General features: G+C 66.2%; 2 protein-coding genes across 2 annotated transcripts; one reads left to right on the top strand and one right to left on the bottom strand.

Moving 5' to 3' along the window:
- Positions 1-721: 721 nt before the first annotated feature.
- Positions 722-6,686, top strand: LOC308196286 (antigen WC1.1-like). Its single transcript, XM_080595082.1, has 11 exons — positions 722-1,091; positions 1,216-1,536; positions 1,612-1,926; positions 2,004-2,306; positions 2,407-2,727; positions 2,805-3,123; positions 3,194-3,498; positions 3,600-3,941; positions 4,057-4,203; positions 4,281-4,541; positions 4,686-6,686. Exons 1-11 carry the CDS (start codon positions 770-772, stop codon positions 4,847-4,849), a joined length of 3,120 nt encoding a protein of 1,039 aa, XP_080451208.1. The 5' UTR covers positions 722-769; the 3' UTR covers positions 4,850-6,686.
- A 23-nt stretch (positions 6,687-6,709) lies between these two features.
- On the bottom strand, positions 6,710-12,793 carry LOC308196226 (antigen WC1.1-like). The gene is made up of 10 exons (XM_080594951.1): positions 12,435-12,793; positions 11,953-12,273; positions 11,563-11,877; positions 11,183-11,485; positions 10,762-11,082; positions 10,366-10,684; positions 9,991-10,295; positions 9,548-9,889; positions 9,286-9,432; positions 6,710-9,208 (listed from the first exon to the last, which is right to left on the bottom strand). Exons 1-10 carry the CDS (start codon positions 12,484-12,486, stop codon positions 8,640-8,642), a joined length of 2,994 nt encoding a protein of 997 aa, XP_080451077.1. The 5' UTR covers positions 12,487-12,793; the 3' UTR covers positions 6,710-8,639.
- Positions 12,794-14,830: the final 2,037 nt, after the last annotated feature.

Genomic DNA, 14,830 nt, shown 5'->3' on the forward strand with positions numbered 1-14,830 from the left:
GGGCAATGCCCTGTGTCCCGGCCCTGCGTACGGGCAGGGCTTCACTTTTGAGCAGCGCCTGCACATCCGGCACACACTTCCTCCTGCCCCAGCACCGGGCTGCACACAGGGACACGGGCAGGGAGGGCTGGGCCCCTGCTCCTGGCCCCTTCTAAAGCTGGGGGCTTCTGTGCTGGCCCCGCAGCAGCTGGACCACCCTGCAACATGCTGTCCTCTGTGGCTGTCTCTGTGCCTGCTGCTCGGATCAGGCTACCTCCACCTCCTCCTCCACCTCCTCCTCTACCTCCCACTTTGGGGCTCCTTTCTGCCCCCACCGCAAGTAGCACATGGACTGTCCCCATCCACTGCCAAAGTACAGTCCCCAAGAAGCCATGTAGGTACCTTGGGCTCATTCTGAGCTCCGAACCCAGTTGGTAGCATCCCCGATGCTGCACAAAGCCACGATGCTATCGCCAGCAGTGCAGGTGGCCCAGCAGCTGCGTGCGGTCGGTGCCGACACCAGGTCCCCGAGTGGGGGAAACCGTCCCCCTTGTGCCCTGTGCCACCAGCCGCTGCAAGGGGCTGGAGATGTCCCTCCTGCACATGTCAGGGCCAGAACAGAGACCACATCCTCCCCGGTTACCCCCAGGCTTCTTCCAGGTGGGTCAAGGCACCCCCCCGACAAAGTCTGGGCACTGAGGTGCTGAGGGAGGCTCTATTCTGGGGCCAATCCAGTCCCCGCGGGGACCTGCTCTCCTTGGGCACAGCCCCAACCCATACTCAGAGGGACATGGGTGCCGGACAGGCTGGCTCCCGTTGGGGACATCTGAGTGCTGAGCCCCAGTGGAGGGGTGGGGCGGTGGTTGACGCCAGAAGCGGAGCCGAGTCTCATATTTGGGCACAGAGCAGGTTATTGGAGGCTGGGCCCCGGCAGGCAGCAGATAACCCTCCTGATAGCGGCTCACAAGGTGCCTCCGCCGCCCCCATTGGCTCCTGCCAGCGGGGGCTGCCTATATATCCCCCTCCCCGCCGCGGGGCTGCGTCTGGCACTGGGGGCAGGATGGTGCCTGCCAGAGCACTGGGGCTGCTCCTCTGCGTGCAGCTCTGCGGGGGTGAGTGGTGGGGCTGGCCGTGGGGCAGGGGCTAGCCGTGGGGCAGTGGGCAAGCGGTGGGGCAGGGAGCAGCCGTGGGGCAGGCACCCCGCGGGCTCAGCAAGGTCCCTGGGGTTGCCCGCAGGCAGCGGGGAGCTGCGGCTGGTGGATGGCGGCGGGCGCTGCGCCGGCCGGGTGGAGGTGAAGCACGAGGGCGAGTGGGGCTCCGTCTGCAGCTACGACTTCGACTGGGACCACCGTGGTGCTGGCATAGTGTGCCGGCAGCTGGGCTGCGGTGAGGTGGCCCGGGCATCCCCGTACGCCCCGTTTGGGCAGGGCAAGGGACGCATCTGGCTGCACCCCTTCTTCTGCCGTGGCTCTGAGACCACCTTGCAGGACTGCCCTCATTTTGGCTGGGGCAAGCACTTCTGTGGCCACGAGTGGGACGTGGGCGTGACCTGCACAGGTGAGGCGGGGTGGTGGTACTGGGGATGCCGTGCTGGGACCCCCAGGACTGGACTGAGGCTGGTGCCTGGTACAGAGGCGGTGGAGCTGCGTCTGGCGGCTGGCAGGGGACCCTGTGAGGGGAGAGTGGAGGTGAAGCTGCGGGGACGCTGGGGCACGGTGGCAGACAATGCCTGGGACATGGAGGACGCCGAGGTGGTATGCCAGCAGATGGGCTGCGGCTCGGCCACTAGCGCCTACTACAGCTCCCGCTTTGGCCAAACAGAAGGTTCTATCAGCTTGGGCTTTGTTGACTGCCATGGGGCTGAGAAGGCCCTCTGGGACTGCAAGATTCAAGGCTGGGGACCCTACAATGGCCGTCATGACTTTGACACTGCTGTAGTCTGCCAAGGTGAGTGCTGGGGACATGCGGTGCTGCAGGGAGCCCCATTGTCTGCATTCCCCTCAGGAGCCCTCCTCTCCCGGCAGGGTTCTCCCGTCTGACTGGAGGGGACGGCGCCTGCTCGGGGCGGCTGGAGGTGCGGCAGGGCCGTGCCTGGGCCACCGTCTGCCACGGCCACGTGGACCTCAAGGCCGCCCAGGTGGTCTGCAGGGAGCTGGGCTGCGGCATGGCAGTGGCCGTCCTCGGTGCCGGCCATTTTGGGGCAGCAACGGGGCCGCTCTGGGACGGCGCCTTTGAGTGCAACGGCAGCGAGCCACTCCTCGCCAACTGCGCCCGGCGGCCGACCCACGGCCAGTCCTGTGCTGGCCCCGCTTCTATCGTCTGCTCACGTAAGTGCTGGGCCTGGGGGGCTGGGGTGGACCCTTGCAGAGTGGGGTGCCCAGTGGGTCCCTGCTCTGCTGCCTCCCAAGCACCCTCTCTTCGCTGCAGCCTACACCGGTTTCCGTTTGGCGGATGGCGGCTCGGGCTGCGCCGGGCGGGTGGAGGTGGAGGAGCAGGGGACATGGGGACCCCTGTGTGCCACCGCCTGGGACCTGCCCGACGCCCACGTCCTGTGCCGCCACCTGGGCTGCGGCCCCGCCGCCTCCCTGCCCCCAGGAGGCCATTTTGGGACGGGCACGGCGACGGGGCCGCTGCGGCGCGATGCCCTGAGCTGCAGCGGGAGCGAGCGGCACCCGGGCGAGTGCCCCGTGGCGGTGCTGGGGGAGCCCGCCTGCCCCCCTGGCCATGCCGCCGCCGTCAACTGCTCAGGTGGGTGCAGGGGACGCGGGCACCCGTGGCAGGCGGGGAGCAGTGCCCGTCCCCACGGCATGGCCGGGCTCTTGCAGGCGCCGCTGAGCCCCTGCGGCTGCTGGACGGGGAGAGCCGGTGCGACGGGCGGCTGGAGGTGGCCACAAGCCCCGGGCACTGGGCCCATGTGACTGTGGGGCCGTGGGATGACCGAGCTGCCTCCGTGGCGTGCCGGCAGCTGGGCTGCGGTGTGCCAGAGAAGGTCTACGCTGTGCCGGCCGCCAGCTTGGGCCCTGTGGAGCTGCAGGAGCTGCGGTGTGCTGGCACCGAGGAGCGCCTGGCACAGTGCAATGCCTCGGGGCCTGCCGCAGCGCCCAGCCACAGCCGCACAGAGGCGGCCGTTGCCTGCTCAGGTGAGTGCGCCGGGAAGGGCCGCGGGTGCCCAGCGGGTGCCCCCAGTCCCATCCTGGCCCTCCCGTGCAGGCAGCCTGCGGCTGAGGCTGGCGGGCGGCCCCGGGCGCTGCGCCGGCAGGGTGGAGGTGTACAGCGAGGGCACCTGGGGCACCGTCTGCCAGGATGCCTGGGACCTGCCACATGCCGACGTCGTGTGCCGCCAGCTGGGGTGCGGACGGGCCCTGGAGGCGCCCGGCTCTGAGCGCTTCGGGCCCGGCGTGGGGACGCTGTGGCCGGGTGCCGGGGGCTGCTCGGGGACGGAGGCGGCTCTCTGGGACTGCCCAGCCCCAGCACGGCGTGTCTGCCGCCGGGGCGGTGGTGCCGGTGCCATGTGCTCAGGTGAGCACTGTGATCCCTGAGCTGGGGAGCAGTCCCCACTGCCCGTGGGGTGCGCGCTGCCCCACGAGGTGCCGTGACCCCGCTGTCCCCTGTTGTTGCAGGGCTGCTGCGTCTGGCGGGGGGCAGCAGCAGCTGCAGCGGGCACCTGGAGGTGCTGCACGAGGGGACGTGGGGCCGTGTGTGCGCCAACGACACCAGCCCCGCCACAGCTGCCGTTGTCTGCCGCCAGCTGGGCTGTGGCACCAGGGGGAGGCTGGAGGCCGTCCCCGCACAGGGCTCGGTCCCTGCCTGGCTGGGCTGGATGCAGTGCCAGGAGGGGGCCCCCTCGCTCTGGCGCTGCCCCTCGGCGCCCTGGCACCTGCAGTCCTGCGGTCCTGATGGGGTCACCCACATCGCCTGTGACGAGGACACCGAGGGAACGAGCGGGGCCACCACAACTGCAGGTAGCAGCTGCCAGCACAGGGATGCTTGCACAGGTGGCTCTGCCCGTGCCCACTGACCCCTGCTCCTGCTGCCGTGCGGATCCCGGCCTCACGCTGCCCCTGGCCATCTCTGCAGGTGTCACCAGCAGCGTTACCCCACTGACAGCAGTGTCGGGGAGCGTGCCCGTGCCCACGGTCCTGTGCGTGCTCCTGGGAACGCTGCTGGGCCTGGCCCTGGCAGCCCTGGCTGTGCAGGCACACCGCACACGGGTGCAACGCCGAGGTGGGCACTGCCTTGGGGGTTCCCCTGGGATCATGGAGGACAGAGGGGGATGCCGATGCAATGCTACTGCCTTTCAGGCCCCATAAGAGCCATGGATCCTGGCTCTGAGGCCGTGTACGAGGAGCTGGATTACAGCCTGATGCCCGAGTACCAGGAGATGCCCAGTCACACAGGTGGGAGCACGGTCTTCCCCGGGGCCTGGGGCTGTCCCATCCCTGGACAAGCACCCAGTGCCCTCTTCTCCACTGCAGGCTCCCTGTCGAAGGGCTCAGGCATGAAGTTGCAAGATGAGAACTGGGATAGCAATAAGGAGGAGCACAACCCGAGGGAGGTCCCAGGTAGGGGAAGGGGCACTCAGCAAAGACAGGAAGGCACAGGGGACCGAGGAGAGGGGCCGTGGCCAAGCAGTGGTGCTGGGGAGCTGAGGAAGTGTGGCCCTTGTGGCTGTGTCCTCAGCCCCGGCCCCTCCCTGGCTGGCACAGCCCCCCAGGCCCAGCCTGGGCACAGCCCCCCGGATGGCTACGACGATGCTGCGGCTGTGCCGGAGGAGGCCCCCTCTCCCCATGGCGGGGACGCCCCGGCACACTCCCACGGGGACACGGGCTATGACGACGTTGACGTCAGCACCCTGGGGACAGCGCCGTGAGGAGACCCTGGGGACATATCTGCAAGAGGGGGCTCCAGGGAGGGGTGGCCATGCCCATGGGGGGGCACCCGTCCCTGAACAGCCCTCAGCACACTGCAGAAACGGCTCCATCGGCCCGCCCCCACCCGTGGCCCAACGTCACACCAGGGTCCTTGTGAAGTTTTTCTGCATGGCCTTTCCCTGCACAGTGCTCTTCCCGATTAAAGCCCTCAAGTGCTTGGAACGTTGCTCCCAGCACCGGCGCCTCTCTCTCTCCCCGGTCCATCGTCCGTCCCTTGGTCCCATGGGGCAGAGCAGGGCCACAGGCACGTCCCCATGGCTCTGGGCACGCAGGAAGGACTGGGAAGAGCCCAGGGCCCAGCCCCAGGGCCTTCCTTTGGCCCCAGAGCTGCACGCTCTCCCCTCCAGGAGTACATAGAATCACAGAATCATAGAATATCCCGAGTTCAAAGGGACCCATAAGTATCATCGAGTCCAGTTTCTGGCACCACACGGGTGTATCCAAATTTTTAGACCATGTGACTAAGTGCACAGTCCAAACGCTTCTTAAACTCCAAGAGGCTTGGTGCAGTGACTACTTCCCTGGGGAGCCTGTTCCAGTGTGCGACCACCCTCTCAGTGAAGAACCTCTTCCCGATGTCTAGCCTAAACCTCCCCTGCCCCAGCTTGACACCATTCCCACAGGTCCTGTCACTGGTGACTAAGGAGAATAGGTCGGCGCCTGCCCCTCCACTCCCCCTCGTGAGGAAGCTGTAGGCCTCGATGAGGTCTCCCCTCAGCCTCCTCTTTTCCAGGCTGAACAGGCCCAGTGACCTCAGTCGCTCCTCATACGTCTTCCCCTCTAGGCCCTTCACCATCTTCGTCGCCCTCCTCTGTACACTCTCCAACAGTTTAATGTCCTTCCTGTACTGTGGTGCCCAGAACTGCACACAGTACTCGAGGTGAGGCCGCACAGTGCAGAGCAGAGCGGGACAATCACTTCCCTCGACCGACTAGCGATGCCGTGCTTGATGCACCCCAGGATACGGTTGGCCTTCCTGGCTGCCAGGGCACACTGCTGGCTCATATTCAACCTGCTGTCAGCCACAGCCCCCAGATCCCTCTCTGCGGGGCTGCTCTCCAGCATCTCGTCCCCCGGTCTGTACATACAGCCAGGGTTGCCCCGTCCCAGGTGCAGGACCCGGCACTTGCTCTTGTTAAACTTCATGTGGTTTAGGCCGCATGAACAGGCAGAGGGAAGGGCACGTCACGTCAGAGGGACGCTTCCCCTGCCCCAGCACCCCCAGCACCACCCGCCCAGGGCACGGCCAGCCGGCACGGAGGGGCCACAGCCGGGTACCCCGTGAGCATCCAATCAGCAGGCAGGTGCTGTGCCCGGGCCTGGACCAGCAGCAGGACGGGGGCACCCAGCGGCACCAGCAGGCCCAGGGGGCACGCCGCGCACCGCCGGGGAGCCCGGCCCTGGGGCCTCCTGATGGGCACGGAGAGGCTGAGCCAAAAAGACCTCTCCTCAGCTCCATGGCGCAGGGGGCTGAGGCACTCCTGTGTTGCGCGGGATGGAGCTACAGCCTGCCGGGGCCTCGGCCAGGCTCACGGCCAGAAGCCTTCCCTCTCCTTTGTTTGCGAGGGAACTGCAGCCTCCTTGGATGTGGGGACCAGCAGAAACAACGGCGCGCAGCGTAGAGTCATTGTAGCCATGCTTAGCTTTGCGCCCACTGGCAAGAATGCGCTGAGTGCTGCACAGCAGCAAGAAGAACCTCGGTGTTCTGCCACTTGTGGCAAATGGTGGAGGATCAAATCCAGGCAGTTACAAACTCGTGCTCCTCCAAGCTGACGGGAGATCCTCAGAAACAGCTCGGCTTCAGGCAGCGCTGTGACATCTCCAAAGTGAGATGGCCAACAGCGTATTGGCTTGTATGAGAACTGGTATGGCCAAGAGAGCAAGGGAAGTGATTGTTCCTCTCTACTCAGCCCTGGAGAGGCTGGAACTCCAAAATTGTGTTCACTTTTGTCCCTCTCACTACAAGGACAGGCAGGTGCTGGAGTGTGTCCAAAGAAGGGCAGCAAAGCTGTTGAAGTGTCTAGAGAACAAGTCTTATGAGGAGTTGCTGAGAGCCGCTGAAAAAGGCCTGGAGAAAAGGAGGCTCAGGGGTGACCTTATCATGCTCTTGAAATACCTTAAAGGAGGTTGTAGGGAGGTGGGGGTCCGGCTCTTCTCCCAAACACATTGGGTGAGCCAAACTGGCCAAAGGGACACTGCATCCTATATGGCATCATGCTGAACAATAAAGATGGAGGGGGTGTGCTGGGGGGGACTGCTGCCTGGGGACAGGCTGGGCTTCGGTCAGAGCATATTGAGCAATTGCACTGTGCACCACTTGTTTCAAATCTATATACTTATTTATTTACTGCTATCATCATTATTTTCCCTTCACTTGCTGTCCTATTTAACTGTCTCATGACAGTAACCCATGAGTTTAACCTTTTTTTTTTTTTTTTTTCTGAGTTCTCTGCCCCATCCCACTTGGGCAGGGGAGGGGAGCCAGTGAAGGGCTCTGTGGTACTCAGCTGCCTGCTGGGTTAAACGACAGCAACCTGCGCCAACTCAAGCAGCTGTGCTGGAAATTACCAATCACAACCATCATCTGAGAAAAGGAAGAAGCAAAACCCATAAAGAAACAGCTCACTACTAGCTTCTTAACCACCACGTATCCTGAGGTTTAGCAGGTTGCTGTCTGGTCCAGGAAGGACAAGGACAGGCGAATGCTGTTGCCTATTTTGCTGGGACAGGTTTTGTTTTCAGAAACTACTTGCAGTGCACTAATAAGAAAATTCTGTTCTAATAGCTCCATGTCCTTCTTGTAGTGGGGGCCCTAGAGTTTAACACAGTACTCAAAGTGTAGCCTCAACAGGGCTGAGTACAGGGGGACAATCATTTCCCTTGCCCTGCTGGCCATGCTATTTCTGATACAAGCCAGGATGCTGTTGGCCCTCTTGGCCTCCTCAGCACACCGCTGGCTCCTGTTCAGCCCCCTGCCCACCAATCCCCCCAGCTCCCTTCCCGCCAGGCAGCTTTCCAGCCTCTCTGCCCCCAGCCTGCAGCCTTGCATGGGGTTGTTGTGCCCCAAGTGCAGGACGCGGCACTTGGCCTTGTTGAACCTCGTACAGTTGGCCTCGGCCCATCGGTCCAGCCTATCCAGGTCCCTCTGCAGAGCCTTCCTGCCCTCAGGCACATCAACTCTCCTGTCCACCTTGGTGTCCTCTGTCAGCTTGCTGAGGGTGCATTCGATCCCCTCGCTGTGCACTGAGAGGTGGCAGGCTGGGGCAGGGGAAGCGTCCTTGGGATGCACCGTGCCCTTCCCTCAGCCTGTTCTCCTGTTGGAGAGAGCGTGCAGCTCTGGGGCCAAAGGAAGGCCCTGGGGCCAGGCCCTGGGCTCTTCCCCATCCTTCCTGCATGCCCAGAGCCATGGGGACGTGCCTGTGGGCCCTGCTCTGCCCCGTGGCCCCGAGGGATGGATAATGGACTCAGGAGAGAGACACGCGCCAGTGCTGGGAGTGAGGTTCCAAGCACTTGGGGACTTTAATCGGAAAGAGCGCTGCGCAGGGAAAGGCCATGCAGAAAAACTTCACAAGGACCCTGGCGTGACGTTGGGCCACGGCTGCGGGTGGGCCGATGGAGCCGTTTCTGCAGCGTGCTGAGGGCTGTGCAGGGATGGGTGCCCCCCCATGGGCATGGCCACCCCTCCCTGGGGCCGGAGCCCCCTCTTGCAGCCATGTCCCCAGGCTCTCCTCACGGCGCTGTCCCCAGCGTGCTGACGTCAACGTCATCATAGCCCGTGTCCCCGTGGGAGTGCGCTGGGGCGTCCCTGCCATGGGGAGCGGGGGCCTCCTCCGGCACAGCCGCAGCATCGTCGTAGCCATCCAGGGGGCTGTGCCTGGACTGGGCTGGGGGGGCTGTGCCAGGCAGGGAGGGGCCGGGGCTGAGGACGCAGCCACAAGGGCCACACTTCCTCAGCTCCCCAGCACCACTGCTTGGCCACGGCCCCTCTCCTCGGTCCCCTGTGCCTTCCTGTCTTTGCTGAGTGCCCCTTCCCCTACCTGGGACCTCCCTCGGGTTGTGCTCCTCCTTATTGCTATCCCAGTTCTCATCTTGCAACTTCATGCCTGAGCCCTTCGACAGGGAGCCTGCAGTGGAGAATGGTGCACTGGGTGCTTGTCCAGGGATGGGACAGCCCCAGGCCCCGGGGACGACCGTGCTCCCACCTGTGTGACTGGGCATCTCCTGGTACTCGGGCATCAGGCTGTAATCCAGCTCCTCGTACACGGCCTCAGAGCCGGGATCCGTGGCTCTGATGGGGCCTGAAAGGCAGTAGCATTGCATCGGCATCCCCCTCTGTCCTCCATGATCCCAGGGGAACCCCCAAGGCAGTGCCCACCTCGGCGTTGCACCCGTGTGCGGTGTGCCTGCACAGCCAGGGCTGCCAGGGCCAGGCCCAGCAGCGTCCCCAGGAGCACGCACAGGACCGTGGGCACGGGCACGCTCCCCGACACTGCTGTCAGTGGGGTAACGCTGCTGGTGACACCTGCAGGGATGGCCAGGGGCAGTGTGAGGCTGGGATCCGCATGGCAGCAGGAGCAGGGGTCAGTGGGCACGGGCAGAGCCACCTGTGCAAGCATCCCTGTGCTGGCAGCTGCTACCTGCAGTTGTGGTGGCCCCGCTCGTTCCCTCGGTGTCCTCGTCACAGGCGATGTGGGTGACCCCAGCGGGGCCGCAGGACTGCAGGTGCCAGGGCGCCGAGGGGCAGCGCCAGAGCGAGGGGACCCCCTCCTGGCATTGCACCCAGCCCAGCCAGGCAGGGACCAAGCCCTGTGCGGGGACGGCTTCCAGCCTCCCCCTGGTGCCACAGCCCAGCTGGCGGCAGACAACGGCAGCTGTGGCGGGGCTGGTGTCGTTGGCGCACACACGGCCCCACGTCCCCTCGTGCAGCACCTCCAGGTGCCCACTGCAGCTCCTGCTGCCCCCCGCCAGACGCAGCAGCCCTGCAACAACAGGGGACAGCGGGGTCACGGCACCTCACGGGGCAGCGCGCACCCCACGGGCAGTGGGGACTGCTCCCCAGCTCAGGGATCACAGTGCTCACCTGAGCACACGGCACCGGCACCACCGCCCCGGCGGCAGCCACGCCGTGCTGGGGCTGGGCAGTCCCAGAGAGCTGCCTCCGTCCCCGAGCAGCCCCCGGCACCCGGCCACAGCGTCCCCACGCCGGGCCCGAAGCGCTCAGAGCCGGGCGCCTCCAGGGCCCGTCCGCACCCCAGCTGGCGGCACACGACGTCGGCATGTGGCAGGTCCCAGGCGTCCTGGCAGACGGTGCCCCAGGTGCCCTCGCTGTACACCTCCACCCTGCCGGCGCAGCACCCGGGGCCACCCGCCAGCCTCAGCCGCCGGCTGCCTGCACGGGAGGGCCAGGATGGGACTGGGGGCACCCGCTGGGCACCCGCGGCCCTTCCCGGCGCACTCACCTGAGCAGGCAACGGCCGCCTCTGTGGGGCTGTGGCTGGGCGCTGCGGCAGGTCCTGAGGCGTTGCACTGCGCCAGGCGCTCCTCGGTGCCAGCACACCGCAGCTCCTGCAGCTCCACAGAGCCCAAGCTGGCAACCGGCACAGCGTAGACCTTCTCTGGCACACCGCAGCTCAGCTGCCGGCACGCCACGGAGGCAGCTCGGTCATCCCACGGCCCCGCAGTCACACGGGCCCAGTGCCCAGGGCTTGTGGCCACCTCCAGCCGCCCGTCGCACCGGCTCTCCCCGTCCAGCAGCCGCAGGGGCTCAGCGGCGCCTGCAAGAGCCCGGCCATGCCGTGGGGACGGGCACTGCTCCCCGCCTGCCACGGGTGCCCGCGTCCCCTGCACCCACCTGAGCAGTTGACGGCGGCGGCATGGCCAGGGGGGCAGGCGGGCTCCCCCAGCACCGCCACGGGGCACTCGCCCGGGTGCCGCTCGCTCCCGCTGCAGCTCAGGGCATCGCGCCGCAGCGGCCCCGTCGCCGTGCCCGTCCCAAAATGGCCTCCTGGGGGCAGGGAGGCGGCGGGGCCGCAGCCCAGGTGGCGGCACAGGACGTGGGCGTCGGGTAGGTCCCAGGCGGTGGCACAGAGGGGTCCCCATGTCCCCTGCTCCTCCACCTCCACCCGCCCGGCGCAGCCCGAGCCGCCATCCGCCAAACGGAAACCGGTGTAGGCTGCAGCAGAGAGAGGGTGCTGGGGGGGCAGCAGAGCAGGGACCCACTGGGCACATCACTCTGCAAGGGTCCACCCCAGCCCCCCAGCCCCAGCACTTACGTGAGCAGACGATAGCAGCGGGGCCAGCACAGGACTGGCCGTGGGTCGGCCGCCGGGCGCAGTTGGCGAGGAGTGGCTCGCTGCCGTTGCACTCAAAGGCGCCGTCCCAGAGCGGCCCCGTTGCTGCCCCAAAATGGCCGGCACTGGGGACGGCCACTGCCATGCCGCAGCCCAGCTCCCTGCAGACCACCTGGGCGGCCTTGAGGTCCACGTGGCCGTGGCAGACGGTGGCCCAGGCGCGGCCCTGCCGCACCTCCAGCCGCCCCGAGCAGGCGCCGTCCCCTCCAGTCAGACGGGAGAACCCTGCCAGGAGAGGAGGGCTCCTGGGGCGGATGCGGACGATGGGGCTCCCTGCAGCACTGCATGTCCCCAGCTCTTACCTTGGCAGACCACAGTGTTCTCGTATTTAATTGGGGTGGTATAGGGTCCCCAACCCCGAATCTTGCAGTCCCAGAGGGCCTTCTCATTCCCGTCACAGTTGATAAAGACTAAGTTGACGGGACCATCTCCTTGACCAAATTGGGAACGTTGGGAGGCGCCAGCGGCCGAGCCGCAGCCCATCTGCTGGCACACCACCTCGGCGTCCTCCATATCCCACTCGTCATCTGCCACCGTGCCCCAGCGTCCCCGCAGCTTCACCTCCACTCTCCCCTCACAGGGTCCCCTGCCAGCCGCCAGATGCAGCTCCACCGCCTCTGTACCGGGCACCAGCCTCAGTCCAGTCCTCGGGGTCCCAGCACAGAATCCCCACTATCACCACCCCGCCTCACCTGTGCAGGTCACGCCCACGTCCCACTCGTGGCCACAGAAGTGCTGGCCCCAGCCAAAGTGGAAGCAGTCATGTAGGTTTGCTTCAGTACCACTGCACAAGATTGGGTGAAGCCAGATGCGTCCCTTGCCCTGCCCAAACGGGGCGTACGGGGATGCCCGGGCCACCGCACCGCAGCCCAGCTGCCGGCACACCACGCCAGCGCCGCGGTGGTCCCAGTCGAAGTCGTAGCTGCAGACGGAGCCCCACTCGCCCTCGTGCTTCACCTCCACCCGGCCGGCGCAGCGCCCGCCGCCATCCACCAGCCGCAGCTCCCCGCTGCCTGCGGGCAACCCCAGGGACCTTGCTGAGCCCGCGGGGTGCCTGCCCCACGGCTGCTCCCTGCCCCACCGCTTGCCCACTGCCCCACGGCTGCTCCCTGCCCCACCGCTTGCCCACTGCCCCACGGCCAGCCCCTGCCCCACGGCCAGCCCCACCACTCACCCCCGCAGAGCTGCACGCAGAGGAGCAGCCCCAGTGCTCTGGCAGGCACCATCCTGCCCCCAGTGCCAGACGCAGCCCCGCGGTGGGGAGGGGGATATATAGGCAGCCCCCGCTGGCAGGAGCCAATGGGGGCGGCGGAGGCACCTTGTGAGCCGCTATCAGGAGGGTTATCTGCTGCCTGCCGGGGCCCAGCCTCCAATAACCTGCTCCGTGCCCAAATATGAGACTCGGCTCCGCTTCTGGCGTCATGCACCCACCCCCCCTGTGCCCCATGGGGGTTCAGCACCCAAATGTCCCCGAGGTGAGCCAGCCTGCCTGGCACCCGTGTCCCCCTGAGCTGGGGTTGGGGCTGTGCCCAAGGAGAGCAGTTCGCCAGGGTGACAGGCTTATCCCCAGAATGGGGTCCTCCCTCAGCACCTCAGTGCCCAGACTTTGTCAGAGGGGTGGCTTGACCCACCTGGAACAAGCCTGGGGGTCACTGGGGAGAATCTGTTCCCCGTGCTGGCCTTGACACGTGCAGGAGGGACATCTCCAGCCCCTTGCAGCGGCCGGTGGCACAGGGCACAAGGGAGACGGTTTCCCCTGCTTAGGGACCCGGCTTCAGCACCGACCGCACGCAGCTGCTGGGCCACCTGCACTGCTGGCGATAGCATCGTGGCTTTGTGCAGCAGCGGGGATGCTACCAACGGGGCTCGGAGCTGAGGCTGAGCCCAAGGGACCTGCACAGTTTCTTGGGGACTGAGCTTCAGCATTGATAGCAGACAGTCCATGTGATACTTGCGCTGGGGGCAGAAAGAAGGAGCCCCAAAGTGGGAGGAGGAGGAGGAGAAGGAGGAGGAAGAGGAGGAGGAGGCAGCAGGCACAGGGACAGCCACAGAGCGCAGCTTGGTGTGGGGGGGTCCAGCTGCTGCAGGGCCAGCACAGAAGCCCCCAGCTTTAGAAGGGGCCAGGAGCAGGGGCCCAGCCCTCCCTGCCCGTGTCCCTGTGTGCAGCCCGGTGCTGGGGCAGGAGGAAGTGTGTGCCGGATGCGCAGGCATCGCTCAAAAGTGAAGCCCTGCCCGTACGCAGGGTCGGGACACAGGGCATTGCCCTTCTGGCACAGCCCCGCTGCAGGAGGAGCGCGTGGCAGCACAGCTCGCTGAGGACCGGGGGCTCCTGGGTCCACGGCTGCAGGGTCGGGCTCTGCCAAGGGGCTGCAGCTCCCGGGCTGCTCAGAAAGGCCCAGGCCGGGCTTCAGCCTGCAGGACCTTGCCGTGCCGGCAAGCTGGGCACCCAGCCCCAAACCCCCTGGTGGGGAGGTCAGCCCCAGGAGCAGACTGGGAAGCGGCCACCCCAGCCTGGGGACCAGGCCCAGGGGACGTCCTCGGGGTGCCAGAGCAGCGCTGCTCTCCCCCCCACCTCTTCCCTCTCTCGCTTTCTGCCCCAGGCAGCTCCAGCTCCAGCCCCGGGCAGCCAGGGCAGGAAGATAGGGCAGGCTGCAGCGAGCAGGCGCAGGCCTCGGCCCAAGGAGAGCTGCCCGGCCCTGCTCCACACACCACCGGCCCTTTCGTGCCCTCTTCTCCCTGCCCACCCTTGCTCCGGCTGCTCCCTTCCCCTGCACACCGCAGGCGGCCGCGGAGCTCTGCCTGCGACCTTCCTGCAGCTGGGCCTGCAGAGGGGTATCCGAACAACTGCTGTGATGGGGTGGCTCAGGTCTGGCCGAGTGGAGGAGCCCGGGGCCCAGCACAGGCTGCGCTCCTCTTGGGCGTCTACCCACAGGGCCTGGACGATGGTGAGAGCGCACCCTCAGCAGGAGCCCTGCCCCTGGGGAAGAGCAGCCCCAGCACCAGGACCTGCTGCGGGCACCCAGCTGGAAAGCAGCTCGGCAGGAAGGGACCAGGGCTCCTGGTGGACACTGCGCGGGGCACGGGGCAGCTGCGTGCCCTTGCCGCTACCGGCATTCTTGGCTGCCTCAGGCACAGGGGTGCCAGCAGCTCCACAGAGGTGATCCTTCCCTCTGCTCAGTGCTGGGAGGCTGCTGCTGGAGCCCCCAGCTGTTACACACCGCCCAACCAGGACGAAGGGGACGGTGAAATATTCTCTCAGCAGGTGGGAGAAGACTCCCGAGAGCTAGACCTTGATCTCCGGGGGGACATGGACTTAGCAGGCATCTGCTGGAAATGTAAGACAGCGGGCAGGAAGCAGTCAGGGAGGTTCCTGGAGTGCATGGAAGAGAACTTCCTGATGCAGCCGCAGAGGGAGCCAAGTAGGGAAGGCGCCCTGCTGGGCCTTTTCCTTGTCAACAGCGGAGGGCTTGTGGGTGATGTGAAGGCTGGAGGCTATCTTGGCCCTAGTGATCAGGAATTCAGAATTTTTGATTCTGGGGCAAGTAAGGAGAGGGGTTAGCAGAACTGCCA

This window comes from Anser brachyrhynchus (genome assembly GCF_964034855.1).
Source record: "Anser brachyrhynchus genome assembly, chromosome: 5".
In the NCBI taxonomy this organism is placed as follows: Eukaryota; Metazoa; Chordata; class Aves; order Anseriformes; family Anatidae; genus Anser; species Anser brachyrhynchus.